The sequence below is a fragment of the Somniosus microcephalus genome, chromosome 26 (assembly GCF_052327205.1).
Source record: "Somniosus microcephalus isolate GS21.2 chromosome 26, FLI_Smic_1.0, whole genome shotgun sequence".
Taxonomy (NCBI): domain Eukaryota; kingdom Metazoa; phylum Chordata; class Chondrichthyes; order Squaliformes; family Somniosidae; genus Somniosus; species Somniosus microcephalus.
Genome location: NC_141012.1, coordinates 54,806,286 through 54,830,799, shown reverse-complemented (window position 1 = coordinate 54,830,799; position 24,514 = coordinate 54,806,286). Strand labels below are relative to the sequence as shown.

The 24,514-nt window shown below is 45.1% G+C and overlaps 1 protein-coding gene across 3 annotated transcripts in view; it reads right to left on the bottom strand.

Annotated features, from left to right (window-relative positions):
* Positions 1-462: 462 nt before the first annotated feature.
* Positions 463-24,514, bottom strand: part of LOC147100465 (adhesion G protein-coupled receptor E3-like) — a 115,528-nt gene continuing 91,476 nt past the window's right edge. For 2 of the 3 annotated variants that reach the window (XM_085968209.1, XM_085968211.1), the window contains 3 exons: positions 15,292-15,383; positions 11,182-11,350; positions 9,435-9,590 (listed from right to left, as the gene is read on the bottom strand). In XM_085968209.1, coding sequence (XP_085824335.1) covers positions 9,435-9,590; positions 11,182-11,350; positions 15,292-15,383 — 417 coding nt within the window. Of the gene's footprint in view, positions 1,060-9,434; positions 9,591-11,181; positions 11,351-15,291; positions 15,384-24,514 lie in introns of those variants that run through there. The other variant, XM_085968210.1, reaches the window with a different exon arrangement.

The window sequence follows — 24,514 nt, the reverse complement described above, 5'->3', positions numbered from 1 at the left end:
TGGGATTTTTCATGTCCACCTGAGAGGGCAGACGGAGCATCAATTTAACGTCTCATCCGAAAGACAGCACCTCTGACAGTGCAGCACTCCCTCAGTACTGCACCTCTGACAGTGCAGCACTCCCTCAGTACTGCACCTCTGACAGTGCAGCACTCCCTCAGTACTGCACCTCTGACAGTGCAGCACTCCCTCAGTACTGCACCTCTGACAGTGCAGCACTCCCTCAGTACTGCACCTCTGACAGTGCAGCACTCCCTCAGTACTGCACCTCTGACAGTGCAGCACTCCCTCAGTACTGCACCTCTGACAGTGCAGCACTCCCTCAGTACTGCACTGGAGTGTCAGCCTAGATTTTGTGTTTAAGTCTCGGGAGTGGGGCTTGATATGATAGACAACTTTACTGGAAACTAGAGCAGGACAACCAAAGGCAGGTTCAAAATATAGACTAACCTCAGCTTTGAATTGGTTCTATACTTTTATTAATACAAGTCAGGTTTAAAAATGCATTCACAAAGCCATTCTCAAGCGATATAGTTAGGGTGCCGCACCTCACTTTGGACTCAGACCCAGCACTCCAGAGCATGGTGTAACAGATCTGTAGATTATAACTGGTGCTGACGGGTCTTATACTCAACATGGTGCATAAAAAAGGAACAAATAGGCAATCTGGTGGATCAAAATTGATGTCTGTGCCCTGAAATACTTGGATGCCTTTTTCGAAACAATCCATAAGGATTTCACTGTGTCATCAACAGGAAATCCAATTTAAGGGGGCACAACTAATAAAGGAACTTAACCATAAAATAAACTTTCAACAAAGGATAACTTACAAAACTAAATCGTAATACTATTACTGATATCGAAAAGACACTCCACTCCTTGCCGTGCCCGTTGGTCACACAAGGGAAATGCCAGTCGAGATTTATGCCATTTTAGAAGGTAACATGTCCACACATTCTTCACATAGGGTTTGGTCCACATCAGGTAATGGGGCAGAAGGGGTTGATTGAGAATTTCCAGAAAACTGGAACACATGGTTCCATCCGGTCACACTGTTTCCTGTGGAGAAAAATATACCCTCAGTTTGAATTTTACAAATCTGGTCACAGCTATTTTTCCAACCCCTCCACTTTTGAAGGTGCTGACTCTGACTGAGATTGAGATGTCCTTTCACAGCCTCTGCTTGAGGTATACTTTCAGGGGCTCTGCCTGAGTTGTACTTCCATGAGCTCTGGCAGTCCTGCAGTACCTTGCTCAAGTGCCCACACTTCATGTGCGAGCTTAGTCAGTGAGTGTCAGGAGTCTATTCCATCTCAGCCAAGCCCAGTCCTGTTCTGACACAATATGCACATGCACACACATTCTGGGACGAGTCAGTAGATCAGGACCGGGAACTCAGGCTCCTTCCTAACCCAATGGCACTGAAGCACATCACAGTGTCCCATTGGCTGTTGTCAGCTGGGACCGGCTAACTCGGCACAGACTAGGGATTGAATCTTGAACCTTTCCGTGGTCTGTGCGGCTTTAGTATCATAACATGCAGAGCATTTAGCCACTGCTTACTTTGTATGCACAAACTGTAGTAACCTGGGAGGTTATGAGTAACCTGATCCACCAGGTGGTGCTGTGGCAATTGCTCTCCTGAGTTAAGTCTGATCTGTACTGTTGTACTCTGTGTATGCTGCCTCATGGCAGAAGCTTTTATGTGCAAGGGTTGATTAAACCATGTTAAGGAGTTAACCGGTGTCAGTCAGCAGTTTGCACATTCTCCCCGTGTTTGCGTGGGTTTCCTCCGGGTGCTCCGGTTTCCTCCCACAATCCAAAGATGTGTGGGTTAGGTTGATTGGCTATGATAAATTGACCCTTAGTGTTAGGGGGATTAAATACGTGGGGTTGCGGGGATAGGGTGGGATATGTGTTGATGTAGGGGTTACGGGGATTGGGTGGGATATGTGTCGGTGCAGGCTCGATGGGCCGAAATGGCCTCTATCTGCACTGTGGGGTTTCTGTTCTGTTCTGTTCTGTATGGCCACTTCAAGATACCACATATGGCGACGAGGATAAAGGACGGAAGAGTTTTGGAGTATTCGGAAGAGGTGCTCGGGTTGGTTAGCAAACTAGTCGGAAAAGCACGAGGCTAGGCCGCGGGAGTCGAAACGGAGTTGGATTTTTTGGCTGAAGTGACCGGACTCCAGGGATGGCAGGAACGGTAGGCTCCGTGGTACCTTTTGACAGCAAGTCGCAGTCTTGGGAGGAGTATATTGAAATACTGAGCCATTTCTTTATGGCAAACGAGGTGGACAATGCTGAAAAGAAAAGGGCTATTTTACTGAGTTGTGTGGGAGCGCAAACCTATACACGGATGAGGAATCTGCTGAGCCCGGAGCGGCCAGGAGAAAAATCTTTTGACGAGTTGGTGAGTCTACTAAAGAATCATTTCAATCCGAAACCTAGTGAAATAGTACAGAGATGGAAATTCAATTCGAGGATTAGGAGGCCGGAAGAAAGCGTTACTGAGTATGTGGAGGAGCTTCGGAAGCTCGCACAGGACTGTAATTTTGGAAATGCGCTCAGTCATGTTAAGGGACAGACTAGTATGCGGAGTTAACGACGACAGTATACAGCAAAGGTTGCTGTCAGAAGAAGGATTAACGTTTGAGACGGCACTTAAAAAAGCACAAGCCATGGAGATGGCTAACAAGGACATTAAGGACTTAAACAGTATGAGCAAGGAGAAATGGAGTAAACCAGTGGGAGGAGCTGTTTTCAAGATGGAAGCTGGCACGAAAAGTCCACCAGTCGGGGTTGGGGATTGCTACCGATGTGGCGGGATGAGCCATTATGCAAAGGACTGCAGGTTTGCAAAGGCAAAATGCCACAATTGTGGAAAAATAGGGCACTTAAAGAAAGTCTGTAAAAGGGCAGTGAGTGAGAGAAGCAGTGCTAAAGGGGCAAAGCATGCTAAAGGGGGGAGGGAGAAGTACACAAAGCGGGCAAATTACATACAAGAGGAGGAAGAGTCTAGTGAGTCTAGTGAGGAGGTTTTCACTGTATACAGTATGGACACTTCAAGGCCCAACGTACCCCCTCTCACTCAGTATTTGATAGTGAATGGAGGTCAAGTAAAGTTTGAGATTGACACCGGATGTAGTGTAACCATAATGTCGCAGACTGAGTACGCCAAGCTATGGGGGGAAGCAAAAGTACCAGAGCTAGGTACATGCCCCATTAGTCTCAAAACCTACACAGGACAGAAGGTGGACATTTTGGGGGCGGCCGAAGTACAAGTGGAACACAAAGGAGTCACCAAAGAGCTTACGGTGGTAGTGGTAGCAGGGTCAGGGCCAAACCTGTTAGGGCGAGGGTGGGTCAGTGAGTTGAGTGTGTACTGGCAGGCAATGAATAAAATGGAGGACAGTACAGAGGCACTGCAAGAAGTGCTGATGAAGCATGAGTTAGTGTTCAAGGACGAACTGGGCACCTTAAGGGGAGCCACAGCCAAGATTCATGTAGCCAGTGATGCCACGCCTCATTTCTTTAAACCAAGGTCGGTACCTTTTGCAATGAAAACCAAGGTTGAGGCGGAACTAGATCGCCTGCTAAGGGACAAAGTAATAGAACCAGTGACATTTTCAGACTGGGCGGCACCAATAGTCCCGGTATTGAAGCCCGACGGTAACGTAAGGGTGTGTGGTGACTATAAGTTAACAGTGAACAGAGTATCATCACTGGAACAGTACCCCATTCCGAGAATGGAGGACATGTTAACATCGCTCGCTGGGGGAGAAAGATTCAGCAAACTGGACATGAGTCATGCGTATCAGCAGATATTGCTAGATGAAGAATCAAAAAAGTTTGTCACAGAGAACACGCACAAGGGGCTGTTCACGTATGCCAGGTTACCATTTGGTGTCAGTTCTAGCCCAGCAATATTCCAACGGACTACGGAGGGCATTCTGCAGGGCATTCCAAAGGTGGCCGTGTACTTAGATGATATTCTGCTAACAGGAAGTGACGATCAGGATCACTTAAAAACACTGGACAAAGTGCTACAGCGGCTGGAAGAGGCGGGGCTACGCCTGAAATGGAGTAAGTGTAGTTTCATGGAGAAGGAAGTTACATTCCTGGGACATCGGGTGGATGCCACAGGCCTCCATCCATTACCAGGGAAAGTGCGGGCAGTGCAGGATGCACCTGCACCCACCTCAGTGACTGAACTGAAAGCCTATCTAGGGCTCCTGAATTATTATAACTGGTTTCTTCCAAACTTATCGATGCTGCTGGCACCCCTGCACAAACTGCTGAGAAAGGAGGAGCCATGGCGTTGGGGGCCAGAGCAAGCGAAAGCGTTTCAGCAGTCAAAGGAGCTACTTCAGTCCAGCAGGGTGTTGGTGCATTACGACGAGAAGAAGGAGCTGATAATGTCCTGCGACGCATCACCCTATGGAGTGGGGGCAGTGTTGGCCCACCGCATGCCAGATGGAGCAGAAAGGCCCATCGGGTTTGTTTCACGCACGCTCATAGCTACGGAAAAGAACTATTCACAGCTTGATAAAGAGGGGTTGGCCATTATATTTGGAGTAAAGAAATTCCATAAGTACATATATGGGAGGAAGTTTGTAATCAGTACTGACCACAAGCCTCTTATTAGCTTACTGAATGAGATGAAAGCGGTGCCTCAAATGACATCACAGAGAATAATGAGATGGGCAGTAATACTAAGAGCCTATGAATATGTGATCACGTACAGAGCCGGCAAGGAAAACGGGAACGCGGATGCTCTCAGCCGCCTGCCCCTCTCAAAATCTCCTCGCAGTACTTCCCCTGAGGAGCACATCCTGATGCTGGATCAGGAGATCAGTCCCCTGATGACTTCAGCGCAAATCCAGGGCTGGACAGCCAAGGACCCCGTTCTTTCAAGGGTCCGTGAGTATGTGTTGAAAGGCTGGCCAGATCACCGTGAGGGACTGGAGTTCGTGCCGTACAGACAGAGACAGCACGAGCTCAGTGTCCAAGATGGATGTGTGCTATGGGGAGCACGCATCATAGTCCCAGAGCGGGGACGCTCTACTTTGATGGAACAGTTGCATCAATCGCACCCAGGAATGACTAGAATGAAAGGACTGGCTAGGAGCTACCTGTGGTGGCCTAACTTGGATGCTGAAATTGAGTCAAAGGTAAAGTCATGCACTATATGTCAGGAACAGAGGAAAGTGCCTGCCGGGGCACCACTCCATCCCTGGGAGTGGCCCAGCAAACCCTGGAGGAGAATTCACATAGACTATGCGGGACCTTTTATGGGCAAAATGTTTTTGGTGCTGGTTGACGCTCACTCAAAGTGGATCGACGTTTATCCAGTAAGCTCTGCAACGACTGATGCCACACTGAATTGTCTCAGGAACAGCTTCAGCACGCATGGTATTCCAGAAATGATTGTATCCGACAATGCACAGTGTTTTGTTAGTGAAGGGAGCAAAGAATTCATGGTAAGGAATGGAATCACACATGTCACCTCAGCTCCATATCACCCAGCCTCAAATGGGTTAGCCGAGCGAGCCGTGCAGACTTTTAAGGAGCTCATGAGGAAGAGCTCAGGTGACACCCTGGAGACCAAGCTCAATAGAGCCTTGTTTAGTTATCGTATAACACCCCAAGCTACCACGGGGCTTTCTCCGGCTGAGTTGATGATGGGGAGAAAGTTGCGGTGCACGTTAGACCTGATACATCCAGATCTCAAAAGCAAGGTTGAGACAAAACAAACAAACCAAAAAGCGTACCATGACAAACATACTAAAGCTCGCCATTTCGCCATAGGGGACTCGGTGTACACCCGGAACTTCGGTTATGGACCTAAATGGATACCAGGACTAATCCAGGACATTACAGGACCTGTGTCGTACTCCGTGTTACTAGGGGATGGTCGAGGGGTTTGTCGGCATGTGGATCAGCTTTTCAGCCGGCAGCAGGGGGAACTGCCTCAGATGGAACAAAGGGCAGTAGAGGAGGCTGTTCCAGGACCCAGCATGGCTTATAAGGTGCCAGTGGACACTGGTACTGCCAGGCCACAGCAGGACAGAGTAAAACCAACATCAGAGACTACTCCAATCTCAAGTGCGAGTGAATCTGAGAATCCACCACAAGTGGAATTAAGACATTCACAAAGGATTCGCAAGCAACCAGAAAGACTTATACAAACCTGTTAAATTAGTCAGGGGTTAACCATGGTTAGAGCATACTGGTTAATTAAGCGTAGTACCTAGTAAGGGTTATTGTTTAAGAATTGCATACGGCAATCTTAAGGGGGGAGGAGTGTAGTAACCTGGGAGGTTATGAGTAACCTGGTCCACCAGGTGGTGCTGTGGCAATTGCTCTCCTGAGTTAAGTCTGATCTGTACTGTTGTACTCTTTGTGTATGCTGCCTCATGGCAGAAGCTTTTATGTGCAAGGGTTGATTAAACCATGTTAAGGAGTTAACCGGTGTCCGTCTCCATCTATGGCCACTTCAAGATACCACACAAACTTAAACACACGCAGAGCTCTGTGACAGCATATTGAAGCGCACACACAGTGCTGTGCATATTCAAGCGCAGTGTTTGTGTGTACTTATACATTCAGTGTTCATGCAGAGCTCACTATATGAATTGTTAAACACACACAGCTCTGTGAATTTGTACTTAAACACATGCCATTGTCCTAACCGGCAGGGAAAGTTATAAAGGAATTAAAAGCTAACTATCCCATTGATTCTTTTCTAAGTTCCGTGGATGGCCTTAAAAACTGAGCTTCGCACCAGGGGCGAAAGAAAAGACAGCCATCCGTGGCTAAGTAAAGAAATTAAGGATAGTATTCGACTAAAAACAAGGGCATATAAGGTAGCCAAATCTAGTGGGAGGATAGAGGATTGGGAAAACTTTAAAAGACAGCAAAAAATAACAAAAAGATTGATTAAGAAAGGGAAGATAGATTATGGAAGTAAATTAGCAAAAAATATAAAAACAGATAGTAAGAGTTTTTATAGTTATATAAAAAGAAAAAGGGTGGCTAAAGTAAATGTTGGTCCCTTAGAGGATGAGACCAGGAAATTAATGGTGGGAAATATGGAGATGGCAAAAACACTGAATGAATATTTATATCAGTCTTTACAGTAGAAGGCACTAAGAATATCCCAACACTGGACAAACAGGGGGCTAAAGGGGGGGAGGAGCTAAACACGATCAAAATCACTAAGGAAGTGGCACTCGGTAAAATAATGGGACTCAAGGCGGATAAATCACCTGGACCTGATGGCTTACATCTTAGGGTCTTGAGGGAAGTGACGGTAGGGATTGTGGATGCATTGGTAATAATTTTCCAAAACTCCCTGGACTCAGCAAAGGTCCCGGCAGACTGGAAAACTGCTAATGTAACACCCTTATTTAAAAAGGGCAGTAGACAGAAGGCTGGAAACTATAGACCAGTTAGCCTAACATCTGTGGTAGGTAAAATTTTGGAGTCCATTATTAAGGAGACAGTAACAGGACATTTGGATAATCATAATTTAATAGGACAAAGTCAGCATGGTTTTATGAAGGGGAAGTCATGTTTGACAAATTTGCTGGAGTTCTTTGAGGAAGTAACATATAGGGTGGATAAAGGGGAACCAGTGGACGTAGTGTATTTAGACTTCCAAAAGGCATTTGACAAGGTGCCACACAAAAGATTATTGCTTAAGATAAAAAATCACGAGATTGGGGGTAATATTCTGGCATGGATAGAGGATTGGCTATCTAACAGAAGGCAGAGAGTTGGGATAAATGGTTCATTCTCAGACTGGCAATCAGTAACTAGTGGTGTTCCACAGGGGTCAGTGCTGGGTCCCCAACTCTTTACAATCTATATTAACGATTTGGAGGAGGGGACCGAGTGCAACATATCAAAGTTTGCAGATGATACTAAGATGGGAGGGAAAGTAGTGAGGAGGACATAAAAAACCTGCAAGGCTAAGTAAGTGGGCAGAGATTTGGCAGATGGAATACAATACTGGAAAGTGTGAGGTTATGCACTTTGGCAGGAAAAATCGTAGAGCAAGTTATTATCTTAATGGCAAGAAACTGGAAAGTACTGAAGTGCAAAGGGATCTGGGGGTCCTGGTGCACGAAACTCAAAAGGTTAGTATGCAGGTGCAGCAAGTGATTAAGAAGGCCAATGGAATGTTGGCTTTCATTGCTAGGGGGATAGAATATAAAAATAGGGAGGTATTGCTTCAGTTGTACAAGGTATTGGTGAGACCGCACCTGGAATACTGCGTACAGTTTTGGTGTCCATACTTAAGAAAGGACATACTTGCTCTCGAGTCAGTACAAAGAAGGTTCACTCGGTTAATCCCGGGGATGAGGGGATGGACATATGAGGAGAGGTTGAGTAGATTGGGACTCTACTCATTGGAGTTCAGGAGAATGAGAGGCGATCTTATTGAAACATATAAGATTGTGAAGGGGTTGGATCGGGTGGATGCGGGGAGGATGTTCCCGATGATGGGTGAAACTAGAACTAGGGGGCATAGTCTTAGAATAAGGGGCTGCTCTTTCAAAACTTTGATGAGGAGGAACTACTTCACTCAGAGGGTGGTAGGTCCATGGAATATGCTGCCCCAAAAAGCTGTAGAAGCTACATCATTACATAAATTTAAAACAGAAATAGATAGTTTCCTAGAAAGGGAATTAAGGGTTACGGGGAGCGGGCAGGAATTTGGACATGAGTCTAGGTTCGGATCGGACATGGCCCTGTGGGTAGCGGAGCGGGCCCAGGGGCCATGTAGCCTGATCCTGCTCCTATTTCGTGTGTCTAATTCTGTTAGATTCAGGAGATGGTTCTGTGATAGTGGATTGGCGGTTAGGATCAGATCAGCCATGATCTTATTGAATGGCGGAGCAGGCTCGAGGGGCCGATTGGCCTACTCCTGCTCCTATTTCTTATGTTCTTATGTTCTTACACAGCAATTGGTGTGAAGTTGAAGTGCTGCAGAAGTGCTTAGTTCAAGAGTTTTCACTCCACTAAAGGAAATGTGTTTCACTCCACTATGTTACTGGGAAACTGCAGTTATTTAGTGCCCCTTGTGTCGATGTGACGACTGCTTCACACCAACCCCAGATGTGTCACATAAAGGGAACATAACAGGGAACAAATGCTTTTAAATTCATCTTGCAATGTGGGCGTCGCTGGCAAGGCCCAGCATTTATTGCCCATCCCTAATTGCCCTTGTGAAGGTGGTGGTGAGCCGCCTTCTTGAACCGCTGCAGTCCGTGTGGTGATGGTGCTCCCACGGTGCTGTTCGGGGGGGGAGTGCCAGGATTTTTGACCCAGCGACGATGAAGGAACGGCCGATATATTTCCAACTTGGGATGATGTGTGACTTGCAGGGGAACTTGGAGGTGGTGCCTGCTGCCCTTGTCCTTCTAGGTGGAAGAGGTCACGGGTTTGGGAGGTGCTGCCGAAGATATAAGCACACTTACCGATGTGACAGTTAACGGCACTTTAGTGGATTCAGATTCAAATAATCTCTTCCTGGTCTTGCAGACGGGGAAAATCCACTTCTGGTATTCAGCCCTTATCTTAAGAGAAGGTTTTAAAAAAAAACTTATCAAATATCGCACCTGAATGTCGTAAATTAACTGGACTGCACTACAGTAAATTAACTGGACTAGATTACAGTGCATTACAGCCGCGACTACACTTCAAAATCACTGCATTGGCTGTAAAGCGCTTTGGGACATTCGGTGGCCAAGAAAGGCGCTATATAAATGCAGATCTTCCACGTCTTCCTATTAAGACTCTAACCTTCTAATACTATGCTCATAAATTAAGTTATTTATTATAAAAAGCATTATGTGTGGTTTAGAAAACTAGATACGAGAATAGTTGCTGGTGATTCACTGAGAATCAATTGGTTTTCAGACTTTTAACTTTTTGATCGCCAGTAAAACACAGCACACAAACTAAAGTTCAGCCTACAATGCATCAACCTCTACCATAAAGGAATACCAGGGTGAATTGGTCTCTTTCCACCAGCATCGCCATAAGTTTAGGGCCAATTTCTGGCCAATTGCAGGCATTTTGCGTTTGTGGTCCAGTATCACTAGGGTCTGAGTTGGGACTGACCCAAACTCACGTCACACTCCAGGACTTGAGCCGGTAATCTAGGCGGACACGAGAGAAAGAAAAAGAACTTGCATTTATACAGCAAGGCCTCAGTTTAAATCTCATCTGAAAGACGGCACTTCTGACAGGGCAGCACTCCCTCAGTACTGCACTGAAGCATCAGCCTAGATTATGTGCTCAAGTCTCTGAAGTGGGGCTTGAACCCACAACCTCCTGACTCAGAGAGTGAGTGGTACCCATTGAGTCACGGCTGACACACGAGGCTCCTGGCTTGCAGGGTTACCTGGAGCTGAGTGGGCAGAATCCCTGCCCCAGTGAAAGCTCTACTCCTCCATCTCCCATCAACAAGGCAAGTTTGAAGGGCCATCAGCATTGCCCCGAGATACTGCAGTTCGACAGAAATTCACTGGCCAGGAACTTTGACCAGAACCAGTTGTATAACGCTCTGGTCAGACCCTATCTGGACACTGTGTTCAGTTCTGGGCCCCGCACCTCAGGAAGGATTTATTGGCCTTGGAGGGGGAGCAGCGAAGATTCACCAGATTAATACCGGGGCTGAAAGGGTTAAATTATGAGGGCAGGTTGCTTAGACTAGGCTTGTATTCCCTTGAATAGAGATTAAGGGGTGATCTAACCGAGGTATTTAAGTTGATTAAAGGGTTTGATAGGGTAGATAGAGAAAAACTATTTCATCTGGTGGGGGGAGTCCAGGACAAGGGGGCATAACCTTAAAATTAGAGCCGGGCCATTCAGAGGTGATGTCAGGAAACATTTCTTCACACAAAGGGGAGTTGAAATCTGGAACTTGCTCCCGCAAAAACTATTGAGTCTGGGGGTCAACTGAAAATTTGAAGAATGAGCTTGATTGATTTTTGTTAGGTGAGCGTTTTAAGGGTTATGGAACCAAGGCGGGTAAATGGAGTTAAGATACAGATCAGCCATGGTCTAATTGGATGGTGGAACAGGCTCGAAGGGCTGAATGTTCCTAACAAGTTGCAATTTATTCCGTTCCAACTTAAACATTAATAAAACAATAGCACATGCCTTGGGATTTAACACACAGAGGATGATGAAGATAAACATGCCCTGGAAGCTGTTGACGATGGTGAATAAATAGGCCATCACCACGGTTTCCTCCTGAAAGTGGAACAACCCAAGGATCCAGGTGCAGCCCAGGATAAACAGCTGTGCAATGGCTTTAAACGTCAGCATCCTGCAATGAGGAGAAAACTATCGTTAGATATGTTGCCAACAGAAACATATTTATTCGCTAAACCAGTGCCTGAGAACTAGTTTGTCTATTATACCTAAGTGAAATAGTCTGGAAATCACACTCTATAATATTATTGTGGAATCACTATCAACTGAAAATAAACAACTTACTGGCCATGTGCACGCACCTCAGAAACAATTGCATTGCTTTGGGATATTCCTGACAGATGTGATAAGACGCTGTGTAAACTCTTTCTTCTTTCTAATGCCTCCGCTAACATAACAGGTGAACGAGACTTTGAAGTAGAAATTGGTCTCTTGTTGACCTCATCAAACACCTTCTGAAAATCCATATATACACCATCCACCACAGCCCCTTTATTTTTTTTAATTTGTTATGGAATGTGGGCATCGCTGGCAAGGCCAGAATTTATTGCCCATCCCTAATTGCCCTCGAGAAGGTGGTGGTGAGCCGCCTTCTTGAACCGCTGCAGTCCGTGTGGTGAAGGTACTCCCACAGTGCTGTTAGGGAGGGAGTTCCAGGATTTTGACCCAGCGGCGATGAAGGAACGACGATATACTTCTAAGTCAGGGTGATGTGTGACTTGGAGGGGAACTTGGAGGTGGTGGTGTTCCCATGCGCCTGCTGCCCTTGTCCTTCAAGGTGGTAGAGGTCGCGGGTTTGGGAGGTGCTGCCGAAGAAGCCTTGGCAAGTTGCTGCAGTGCATCTTGTAGATGGTACACACTGCAGCCACGGTGCGCCGGTGGTGGAGGGAGTGAATGTTTAAGGTGGTAGATGGGGTGCCAATCAAGCGGGCTGCTTTGTCCTGGATGGTGTCGAGCTTCTTGAGTGTTGTTAGAGCTGCACTCATCCAGGCAAGTGGAGAGTATTCTGTCACACCCCTTACTTGTGCCTTGTAGATGGTAGAAAGGTTTTGGGGAGTCAGGAGGCGAGACACTCACCGCAGAATACCTAGCCTCTGACCTGCTCTTGTTGCCACAGTATTTATGTGGCTGGTCCAGTTAAGTTTCTGGTCAATGGTGACCCCCAGGATGTTGATGGTGGGGGATTCGGCGGTGGTAATGCCATTGAATGTCAAGGGGAGGTGGTTAGACTCTCGCTTGTTGGAAATAGTCATTGAATGGCACTTCTGTGGCACGAATGTTACCTGCCACTTATCAGCCCAACCCTGAACGTCGTCCAGGTCTTGTTGCATGCGGGCATGGACTGCTTCATTATCTGAGGAGTTGTGAATGGCACTGAAGACTGTGCAGTCATCAGCAAACATCCCCATTTCTGACCTTATGTTGGAGGGAAGGTCATTGATGAAGTAGCTGAAGATGGTTGGGCCTAAGACACTGCCCTGAGGAACTCCTGCAGCGATGTCCTGGGGCTGTGATGATTGACCTCCAATCACCACAACCATCTTTCTTTGCGCTCAGTATGACTCCAGCCAGTGGAGAGTTTTCCCCCCGATTCCCATTGACTTCAGTTTTACTAGGGCTCCTTGATGCCACACTCGGTCAAATGCTGCCTTGATGTCAGGGGCAGTCACTCTCACCTCACCTCTGGAATTCAGCTCCTTTGTCCATACCAAGGCTGTAATGAGGTCAGGAGCAGAGTGGTCTTGGCGGAACCCAAACTGGGCATCAGTGAGCAGGTTATAGGTGCGTAAGTGCTGCTTGATAGTACTGTCAATGAAATCTATACACTGATTTCCTCAAAATATTCAATTAGTTTAATCAAGTATCACCCACCCGTTATAAATCCATGCCAACTGTCACCAGTTTCATTATCTCCAGAAACTTACCCACAACCAAAGTAAGGCTATAATTAGTTTTGTTTCTCCATTACCATCTCCTTTTGCCTCGCACCATCTCTTAATGTCTCTCAATCTCTCCTGCCTTCCACCCTATCACAGACCTTCCCTTTTGTTCTTTCCTCCCCTCCCCCCTCTCCCTGCCCCTACACTTACTTAAAAACCTGTTCCATCTCCAACTTTTTCCAGTTCTGACGAAGGGTCATTGACCTGAAACGTTAACTCTGTTTCTCTCTCCTCAGATGCTGCCTGACCTGCTGAGTATTTCCAGCATTTTCTGTTTTTATTTCAGATTTCCAGCATCCGCAGTATTTTCTCTTTTTTGTAAGACTATAATTAGTTGGCTTGCCCCTTTCCACTTTTTAAACAGGGCTATTACATTCCTACTCTCCAGTCCTATGTCACAATTCCTATTTCCAAAGATTTTTTGGAAAATCTATAGTTGGTGACTCCATTCTCTCCTCCCTCAGTATTCTGGGTGATACCATCTGGAGCCTGGTGGTTTGTCCCATTACAGTTTCCTCTGGACTAATACTTTCAGCAGCGTCTGTTCCATTACCTCCTCTGGGTCCACTTTCACCTTCCTTTGCAAGAATTGATTTGTAAAATTTGTGCATTTGGGAGAGGACAGATTCAGTGAGGGTGCCTTCAATAGTCAACTAGCTGGCTGATCAGTAAGCCAGGCCGACTGGTCAGTCACACGGTGCCCTGGAGTACTGCGGATCTCTCTGGCTCAGCAATCAGCTTGCCAATTACAGAGTTGTAGATATCTGGAACTCTCGCCCCAAAAGCCTGTGGCTGTTGGGATAATTGGAGCTTTCAAGACTGACATCGATAGATTTTCATTGGTTAAGTATATCAAGAGATGGAGCTAAGGCAGGTAAATGGGGTTGAGGTGTAGATCAGCCATGATCTAATTGAATGGTGGAGCAGACTTGAGGGGCTGAATGGCCTCCTTCTCTTCCTATGGTCCTAGAGATTTAGCTCTGATTGCCCCATTATTAATATGTCACCTTGGAGCTAACTTGGCCCCAAAGAAACACCAATTAATTACCCCCTCCAAGAAAAATGATCATTAATTGCAGTATAACTGTAATTTCACATATTCAGAGCAATGCTACCTGCAAGGGGGATCCCGAGCTTCCGGTCACCTGTCACTTTAATTCTCCACTTCACTCCCACTCAGACCTCACCGTCATCGGCCTCTTACACTGTTCCAATGAAGCTCAACGTAAGCTCGAGGAACAGCACCTCATCTTTCGATTAGGCACTTTACAGCTTTCTGGACTCAACATCGAGTTCAACAATTTCAGACCATAACCTCGGCCCCTATTCTTTTTTTCCATTTATTTCATCTATTATTTTTTTTTCTCTCTCTCCCCCACAGGGCAGCTGCCTTTCATTCTACCCGCGCAATTTACACTTTATCTAGAGCCATCCTTTGTTTCTTAACCTGGCCCATTACCATCTCCTTTTGCCGTGAATACCTCTTAATGTCTCACAATCTCTCCCGCCTTCCCTTTTGTTCTTTCCTCCCCTCCCCCCTTTCCCCGCCCCTACACTTGCTTAAAAACCTGTTCCATCTCCAGCTTTTTCCAGTTCTGATGAAAGGTCATCGACCTGAAACGTTAACTCTGTTTCTCTCTCCACAGATACTGCCTGACCTGCTGAGTATTTCCAGCATTTTCTGTTATTATTTCAGATTTCCAGCATCTGCAGTATTTTGCTTTTGTATATGAATATATAAGCTTGTTACATGGGTTATGTAAAGTTATTTTGGTTAAACTTCACTTGAATTATATGGTGGAACATAGGAACAGGTGGAGGCCATTCAACCCCTCGAGCCTGTTCCGCCATTTAAGTAGATCACGGCTGATTGTATCTTAGCTCCATCTACCCGCCTTGGATCCATATCCCTGAATAACCTTACCCAACAAAAATCTATCAATCTCAGTTTTGACATTTTCAATTGAGCCCCAGCCTCCACAGTTTTTTGGGGGAGAGTTCCAGATTTCCTCTACCCCTTGTGTGAAGATTTACTTCCTGACATCACCCCTAAATGGCCTAGCTGTAATTTCAAGGTTATGCCATCTTTGTTCTGGACTCCCACTCGTGAGCTTACCTTGTGTTTTTAATTTTCGACACTTTCACATCACGATTAGCAAGTTCTTCATTCAATGTGTAGAGAGTCGTCGTGAACAGAAATGTATTGACCTGTCGGATTATTTGACATTTTAGACTTTGTCATCATGAATAAGGCAACGCACTCGAGCAAAGTCAGAGGAGTCTGAACTACAGCCCTTGATCTTTGGTAATTGACCCTATGAACCCCGGGCAACTCAGCTCAGCCTCTGCTTAGATTTATTACTGATTGGTTTGCTCTGTTTGGATTTCATGGGCCAGGAGGTTTGGAAAATGCTATAAGAACAACAACAACAACTTGTATTTATGTAACGCCTTTAACGTAATAAAACGTCCCAAGGTGCTTCACAGGAGCGTTATCAAACAAAACTTGACACCGAACCACGTCAGGAGATATTATGGCAAATGGCAGCTGGTCAAAGAGGGAGGTTTTAAGGAAAGTCTTAAAGGAGGAAAGAGAGGTGGAGAGGCCGAGAGGTTTAGGGAGGGGATTGCTTAGGACCCAGGCAGCTGAAGGCACGACCACCAATGGTGAAGCGATTAAAATCAGAAATGTTCAAGAGGCCAGAATTTTAAGGAAAACTAAACATTAAGCAACTTTGAATTAAGGGAAGATTGTAAATCCTAAATCAAAGAGAGAAAAAAAATTCATGACCTCAGGACATCCCAAAGCGCTTTACAGCCAATTAAGTACTTTTGAAGTGTAATCACTGTTGTAATGTAGGGACCACAGCAGCTAATTTGCACACAGCAAGGTCCCACAAACAGCAATAGTGACCAGATAATCTGTTTTTCTGTTTTAGTGATGTTGGTTGAGGGATAAATATTGGCCCCAGGACACCAGGGATAACTGCCCTGCTCTTAGGGGGGAAAATTCGGTTGCTTTGCGCCTCCAGTTAGCGCCCTAAGACGCAATATGCTAGTCATGGCCTAACCAGCGCTTTATAAAGGTTCAGCATAACTTCTCTACTTTTGTACTCAATACCTCGATTTATGAAGCCCAAGATCCCATATGCTTTGCTAACCACTCTCTCACTATGTCCCGCCACCTTCAAGGACCTATGCACATTGACTCCCAGGTCCCTCTGTCCCTGCACACTCTTTAAAACTGTGCCATTAAGTGTATATTGCCTCTCCCTGTTCCTTCTGCCAAAATGCATCACCTCACACTTCTCTATTAAATTCCATCTGTCACTTGTCTGCCCATTCTGCTAGCCTTTCAATGTCCTGTTACAGTCGATTGGTATTATCATCACTGTTTGCCACACCACCAAGTTTGGTGTCATCAGCAAATTTAGAAATTCTACTCTGTATTCCAATATCCAGGTCATTAATATATATCAAAAAAAGCAGTGGCCCCAGCACTGACCCTTGGGGAACACCACTGTCTACCATCCTCCAGTCTGAAAAGCAGCCATTTACCACGACTCACTGTTTTCTGTCCTTAAGCCAATTCCTTATCCAAGCTGCCACTGACCCACCTATTCCATGAGCCTCAAATTTTGTTAACCAGCCTTCTATGTGGTACTTTGTCAAACGCCTTCAGTTTGTAGAAATCCATGTGTTAAAATCCATGTAGACAACATCCACTGCATTCCCTTCATCAACCTTTTCTGTTACTTAATCAAAAAATTCAATTAGATTAGTCAAATCCGTGCTGGCTCTGCTTAATTAACTTAAACCTTTCCAAGTACCTGTTAATTTTTTCCCTGATTATTGTTTCTAAAACCTTACCCACCACTGATGTTAACCTGACTGGCCTGTAGTTACTAGGATTGTCCTTACACCCTTTCTTGAGCAATGGTGTCACATTTCCCACATTCCAATCCTCAGGCACCTCCCCCGCATCTAGGGAAGATTGGAAAATAATGAAAAGCCCTCCCGCTATCTCCTCCCCCAATTCGCTTAGCAACCTGGGATGCAAGCCATCTGGACCAGACGACTTATCCACTCTAAGCATTTCCAGCCTTTCTAGTATATCCTGTCGATCAATTTTCACCCCTTCCATTGCTTCTACCATTTCCGCTTCTACCGATATTTTGTCAGCATCCTCTTCCTTAGTAAACACCAATACAAAGTACTCATTGAGTATTCTAGCCTTGCCCTGCGCCTCTAAGCATATATCACCTTCTTTGTCCCTAATAGGCCCCACCCCGCCTCTTACTACCCGCTTACTGTTTACATGCCGGTAGAAGATTTTTGGGTTCCCTTTTATGTTAACTGCCATTCTATTCTCATATTCTCTCTTTGCCAGTCACTCTTAACTTCCCCTTCAACTTACTGTATTTGGTCTGGTTCTCCCTTGAAGAATTCACCTGACATGCATCATACACCCTCTTTTTTTGTTTCATCATCTTCTCTATCTCCCTCGTCATCCAAGGAGCCCTGGCTTTGGTTCCCTTACTCTTCCCTCTTGTTGGAATGTACCTAGCCTGTACTTGGAACATCTCCTCCTTAAAGATCACCCATTGTTCTGTTACAGTTTTTCCTGTCAGTCCTTGGTTCCATTTTACTCTGGCTAGATCCGTTCGCATCCCATTGAAGTTAGCCCTATTCCAGTTTAGAAGTTCCACTCTAGATTGTTCCTTGCTCCTCTCCATTGCTAATCTAAATCTTATGATACGATGATCACTCGTACCTAAGTGTTCTCCCACAGACACTTGGTCGACCTGGCCCACCTCATTCCCCAGCACCAGATCCAACAATGCCTCCTTCCTAGTTGGGCTGAGAACATATTGGTCAAGGAAGTTCTCCTGAACACATTTCAAAAATTCCTCCCCCTCCTTTCCCTTTACTCTAACATTATCCCAATCAATAAGGTAATTAAAGTCCCCCAATATCACCACTCTATAGTTCTTGCATATACATAGATACATAGAAGATAGGAGCAGGAGTAGGCCATTCGGCCCTTCGTGCCTGCTCCGCCATTTAATGAGATCATGGCTGATCCTTTAATTCAGTATCCCGTCCCCGCCTTCTCTCCGTAACCCTTAACCCCTTTTGCCCGTAGAAATATATCTAATTCCCTCTTAAATATATTTAATGAGCTGGCGTACACTGCCCTCTGTGGCAATGAGTTCCACAGGTTCACCACTCTCTGAGTGAAGAAATTCCCCCTCATCTCTGTCCTAAATGGTTTAGCCCTTATCCTTAAATTATGTCCTCTAGTTCTGTTCTCACCCGCCAAGGGAAACATTCCTTCTGCATCCAGTCTGTCTAGACCTGTCAGAATTTTATACACTTCTATGAGGTCCCCTCTCAATCTTCTAAACTCCAGTGTGTACATCCCTAAACTACATAGTCTCTCCTCATAGGTCATTCCCGCCATTCCTGGTATCAGCCTGGTGAATCGCCGCTGCACCCCCTCCATGGCAAGAACATCCTTCCTCAGATGAGGCGACCAAAACTGTACACAGTACTCGAGGTGTGGTCTCACCAGTGCCCTGTACAGCTGCAGCAAGGTATCCCTGTTCCTGTATTCTAACCCTTTTGCTATGAAGGCCAGCATACCGTTTGCCTTCTTGACCGCCTGTTGCACCTGCATGCTCGCCTTCAGTGACTGGTGTACAAGAACACCCAGGTCTCTCTGTACTTCCCCCTCTCCCAATCTATTGCCATTTAAATAATAATTTGCCCTCCCGTTCCTGCACCCAAGGTGGATAACTTCGCACTTGTCCACATTATAGTGCATCTGCCATTTATCCGCCCAATCGCCCAGTCTGTCCAAATCGCTCTGGAGCTTCCTGGTCTCTTCCTCTGAGCCCACCCCACCTCCTAGTTTAGTGTCGTCTGCAAATTTGGAAATGCTGCATCCGACTCCCTGATCCAGGTCATTAATGTAAATTGTGAACAGCTGGGGGCCCAGGACAGATCCCTGTGGTACCCCACTTGTTACTGCCTGCCATTCAGAAAATGAGCCGTTTATTCCAACTCTCTGTTTTCTATCTGACAGCCAGTTCCCTATCCACGCCAAAACTTTCCCCTTTATCCCATGAGCCTCAATTTTCCATGCTAATCTTTTATGTGGGACCTTATCGAAGGCCTTTTGGAAGTCCAGGTACACCACATCTACTGGCTCTCCCCCATCTATTCTACCAGTTACTCCCTCAAAAAATTCCAATAGATTAGTCAAGCACGATTTACCCTTTGTAAATCCATGTTGACTCTGTCCTATCCTGTCCCCATTTGCTAAGTGCTCCGCTATTTCATCCTTAATGATGGACTCCAGCATTTTGCCCACAACTGATGTAAGGCTTACAGGTCTGTAATTACCTGCTTTTTCCCTACCCCCCTTTTTGAATAGTGGGGTAACGTTAGCTACCCTCCAATCCATCGGCACTGTTCCCGAGTCTAATGAATTCTGAAAAATCATCCTTAGTGCATCCGCTATCTCTAGGGCCACCTCCTTCAGTACCCTAGGATGCATGTTATCAGGCCCTGGGGATTTGTCCACCTTCAATCCCTTTAGCTTCCTTAACACCATATCCTTAGAGATATTGATTTGCGTCAGTTCCTCCTTTGCCAATGTCCCTATTTTTCCCGATATCCCAGGGAGGTTTTTTGTGTCTTCCTTCGTAAAGACTGACCCAAAGTATGCATTTAGTTGATCTGCCATTTCCTTATTTCCCATTATATATTCCCCCGTATCTGACTGCAATGGACCAACTTTGGTTTTCACCAGTCTTTTCCTTTTGATATATTTATAAAAGCTTTTGGAGTTAGTTTTTATATTTTCCGCCAGCTTGTTTTCGTAAGCTATTTTGCCCCTCTTGATCATGCCCTTTGCCCTCCTTTGCTCTATCTTAAACTGTTCCCAATCTTCCGCTCTGGCGCTTTTTTTGGCTATTTTATACGCTGTGATTTCCCTGTGATTTCCCTGCAGATTTGCTCCTCTATCTCTCTCTTCATCATAATAATGCCATGGGATCTTTTACGTCCACCTGAGAGGGCAGACGTCTTGGTTTAACTTCTCATCCGTAAGGCTGCCCCTCTGACAGTGCAGCAGTCTCTCAGTACTGCACTGGAGTGTCAGCCTAAATTTTGTGCTCAAGTCTCTAGAGTGGCACTTGAACCCACAACCTTCTAACACAGATTCAAGCATGAGCCACAGCTGACACCATACTTTAGCTGTCTATCAAGTGATAGATAGTTAAATCAACTGCCAGAAATATAAATGTATATCAAGATGGGTAGCAATCTTTGCTCTTTGTTTGCCAAATTAGTTGCAAAATGTAATCAGGTTTGCAGTAAGCCACACAACAATTACAACAACCACGTGTATTTATATAGTGCCTTTAACATGGTAAAACATCCCAAGGCGCTGCACAGGAGTGGCATAAGACAACAAAATTTGACACCGAGCCACATAAGGAGAAATTAGGGCAGATGACCAAAAGCTTGGTCAAAGAGGTAGGTTTTAAGGAGCGGCTTGAAGGAGGAAAGAGAGGTAGTGAGGCGGAGAGGTTTAGGGAGGGAATTTCGGAGCCTGGGGCCCAGACAACTGAAGGCACGGCCACCAATGGTTGAGCGATTATAATCAGGAATGTTCAAGAGGTCAGAATTAGAGGAGCTAAGAAGGGGCAAGGCCATGGAGGGATTTGAAAACAAGGATGAAAATTTTGAAATCGAGGCGTTGCTTAACCAGGAGCCAATGTAGGTCAGTGAGCACAGGGGTGATGTGTGAACGGGACTTGGTGCAAGTTAGGACACGGGCAGCAGAATTTTGGATGACCTCAAGCTTACGTAGGATAGAATGTGGGAGGCCCACCAGGAGTGCGTTGGAATAGTCAAGTCCAGAGGTAACAAAGGCATGGATGAGGGGTTCTGCAGCAGACGAACTGAGGCAAGGGCGGAGACGGGCGATGTTATGGAGGTGGAAATAAGAACATAAGATAAGAGCATAAGAAATAGGAGCAGGAGTAGGCCATTCGGCCCTTCAATCCTGCTCCGCCATTCAATGAGGTCATGGCTGATCTTCTGCCTCAACTCCATTCACCGGCCCTATCGCCATATCCCTTGATGCCCTTACTAGTCAGAAATCTAACGACTTCTGTTTTGAATATACCCAATAACTGAGCCTCCACAGCCCTCTGGGGTAGAGAATTCCAAAGATTCACCACCCTCTGTGTGAAGAAATTTCTTCTTACCTCAGTCCTGAATGGCCTACCCTTTATCCGGAGGCTGTGGCCCCTGGTTCTAGACTCCCCAGCCAAGGGAAACATTCTCCCAGCATCCATCCTATCAAGCCCTGTAATAATTTTGTATGCTTCAATGAGATCCCCTCTCATTCTTCTAAATTCAAGAGAATACAGGCCTAGTTTACTCAATCTCTTCTCATACGACAGTCCCGCCATCCCAGGAATCAATCTCGTGAACCTTTGTTGCACTCCCTCTATGGCAAGTATATCCTTCCTTAGGTAAGGAGACCAAAATTGTACACAGTACTCCAGGTGTGGTCTCACCAAGGCCCTATATAATTGGAGTAAGACTTCTTTACTCCTGTACTCAAATCCTCTTGTAATGAAGGCCAGCATACCATTTGCCTTTCTAATGGCTTGCTGCCTAAATAGGCTGTCTTGGTTATGTGGTCGGAAGCTCAATTCAGGGTCAAATATGACACCAAGGTTGCGAACAGTGTGGTTCAGCCTCAGACAGATGTTAGGGAGAGGGATGGAGTCAGTGGCGAGGGAACGGAGTTAGTGGCGGGGACCGAAAACAACGGCTTCGATCTTCCCAATATTTAAATGGATAAAATTTCTGCTCATCCAGTACTGGATGTTGGACAAGTAGTCTGACAATTTAGAGACCATGGAAGGGTCGAGAAAAGTGGTGGTGAGATCGTCAGCGTACATGTGGAAACTGATGCTGTGTTTTCGGATGATGTTGCCAAGGGGTAGCATGTAGATGAGAAATAGGTGGGGGCCAAGGATAGATAAAGTGAGAGGAAATCCTAATAAAAATGAGTTAAACTGTCTGTACAGCAATACACACAGTGTCCGTAATAAAACAGGGGAGCTGGAGGCGATCATGCATTGCAAGGAACCAGACATTGTAGGGATTACTGAGATTTGGCTACAGAAAAATCAGGACTGGGAATTAAACATTGCAGGGTATAACATATTTAGAAAAGATAGCGAGGGAAAAAGGGGAGGTGGAGTAGCTGTACTTATTAGGGATAACATAATGGCAGTAGAAAAAAGTGACGCAGCTATCAGCAAGACAAAAATAGAATCCATGTGGATAGAGATAAAAGATAATAAAGGATCAATTGCACTAATAGGTGTAGCCTAAAGACCAACTAATAGTGGAAGGGAGGTGGAGGAAGAAATATGCAGACAAATTAGGGAAATCAGTAAAAAACACAGAATAATAATCATGGGGGATTTCAACTACCCTGATATTAATTGGACAGAAGAGGTAGGTAAAGGGGATAAGGGAATAGAGTTCCTACAATGTGTACAGGACTCCTTTCTAACCCAATATGTAAAAAGCCCAATAAGGGAGGATTCGCTATTGGATCTAGTAAAAGTAGGGGAACATCTAGGCAATAGTGACCATAATATATTACACTTTAAGATGATAATTGAGAAGGGCATAAGTATGATGAAAACCAGGGTAATAAATTGGAGAAAAGCTGATTTTGAGGGGCTGAGAATAGAACTTGGGAAAATAAAATGGACAACAATATTGGCAAACAACAATGTAGAACGACAATGGGAAACATTTAAAATGGTGTTCAACAGAGTGCAGGAACAATATATTCCACTAAAAGGAAGGAACAAACTAAACACTAATGAGACTCCATGGATGAAAAAAGCCATAAGGGAACAATTGAGGGTAAGGAAAGAGGCATACATGAAGTACATAGACAGCAGAGGAGTGCATGATAAGGGAGAACACAAAGATATTAGGAAGGAAGTCAAAAAAAAATTAGGAAGGCAAAGAGGAACTATGAAATTAAATTATCAAGGAACATAAAACAAAAAAGAGTAAAATATTTTACAGGCACATCAATAAATAAAGGAAGGTTGGGATGGGAACAGGGCCATTAAGGGATAGACAGGACAATACCACAAGTAACAATAGAGAGCTGGCAAAATATTAAATAATTATTTTGCTTCAGTATTTACCAGGGAGATAGAATAGGTGGACATGACATTGGATGATGAGACTAGTAATGAGATAAGTGCATTTAAAATAAAAAGAGGGGATATATTAAATAAGCTAATGAAACTCAGAGATGATAAAACCCTTGTCCGGATGGATTGCATCCAAGCATTTTAAAAGAATCTAGGGAAGAGATAGCAGAGGCATTACTACACATATTTAATAATTCGTTAGAAAAAGGTGTAGTGTCAGAGGACTGGCGGATAGCTAACATAATACCGATATTTAAGAAGGGAGATAGAACATGTCCAGGGAATTATAGACCAGTCAGCTTAACAGCGGTGGTAGGAAAAAAATTGGAATCCCTACTAAAAGAGAAAATAGAAGAACATCTAGAAACCAAAAACATGGTAATGAATAGTCGGCATGGATTTCAAAAGGGAAATACTTGCTTGACCAACCTCATTGAATTTTTTGAAGAGGTAACAGAGAGAGTAGATAATGGTAATGCAGTAGATGTAATTTATCTAGATTTTCAAAAGGCCTTCGATAAGGTACCCCATAATAGACTGATGAACAAGGTCAGAGAATGTGGAGTCAGGGGACAAGTAGCAGAATGAATTGCTGGCTGGCTTCAGGACAGAAAGCAGGGAGTAGGAGCTAGTCACAGTGGCAGAAGGTGGGTCGTGGCGTTCCACAGGGATCAGTGCTGGGACCACTGTAGTTCACCATTTATATTAATGAATTAGACTTTGGAATCAAAAACACAATTTCTAAATTTGCAGATGTCCCCAAATTGGGAGAGATAGTCAATACCGAGGAGAACTGCAACAAATTACAAGAGGACATTAATAAACTTGCAGAATGGGCATATAATTGACAAATGAAGTTCAACACAGATAAATGTGAGGTATTACATTTTGGGAGGAAGAATAGGGAGGTCACTTATTACTTGGAGGGTGCAAGCCTAGGTGGGGTAGAGGAACAAAGGGATCCATATAGATTGGGCTAACCAAATTAGTAACAATACTGTGCAGGAAGAATTCCTGGAGTGTATACAGGATGGTTTCCTGGACCAATATGTCAAGGAACCAACT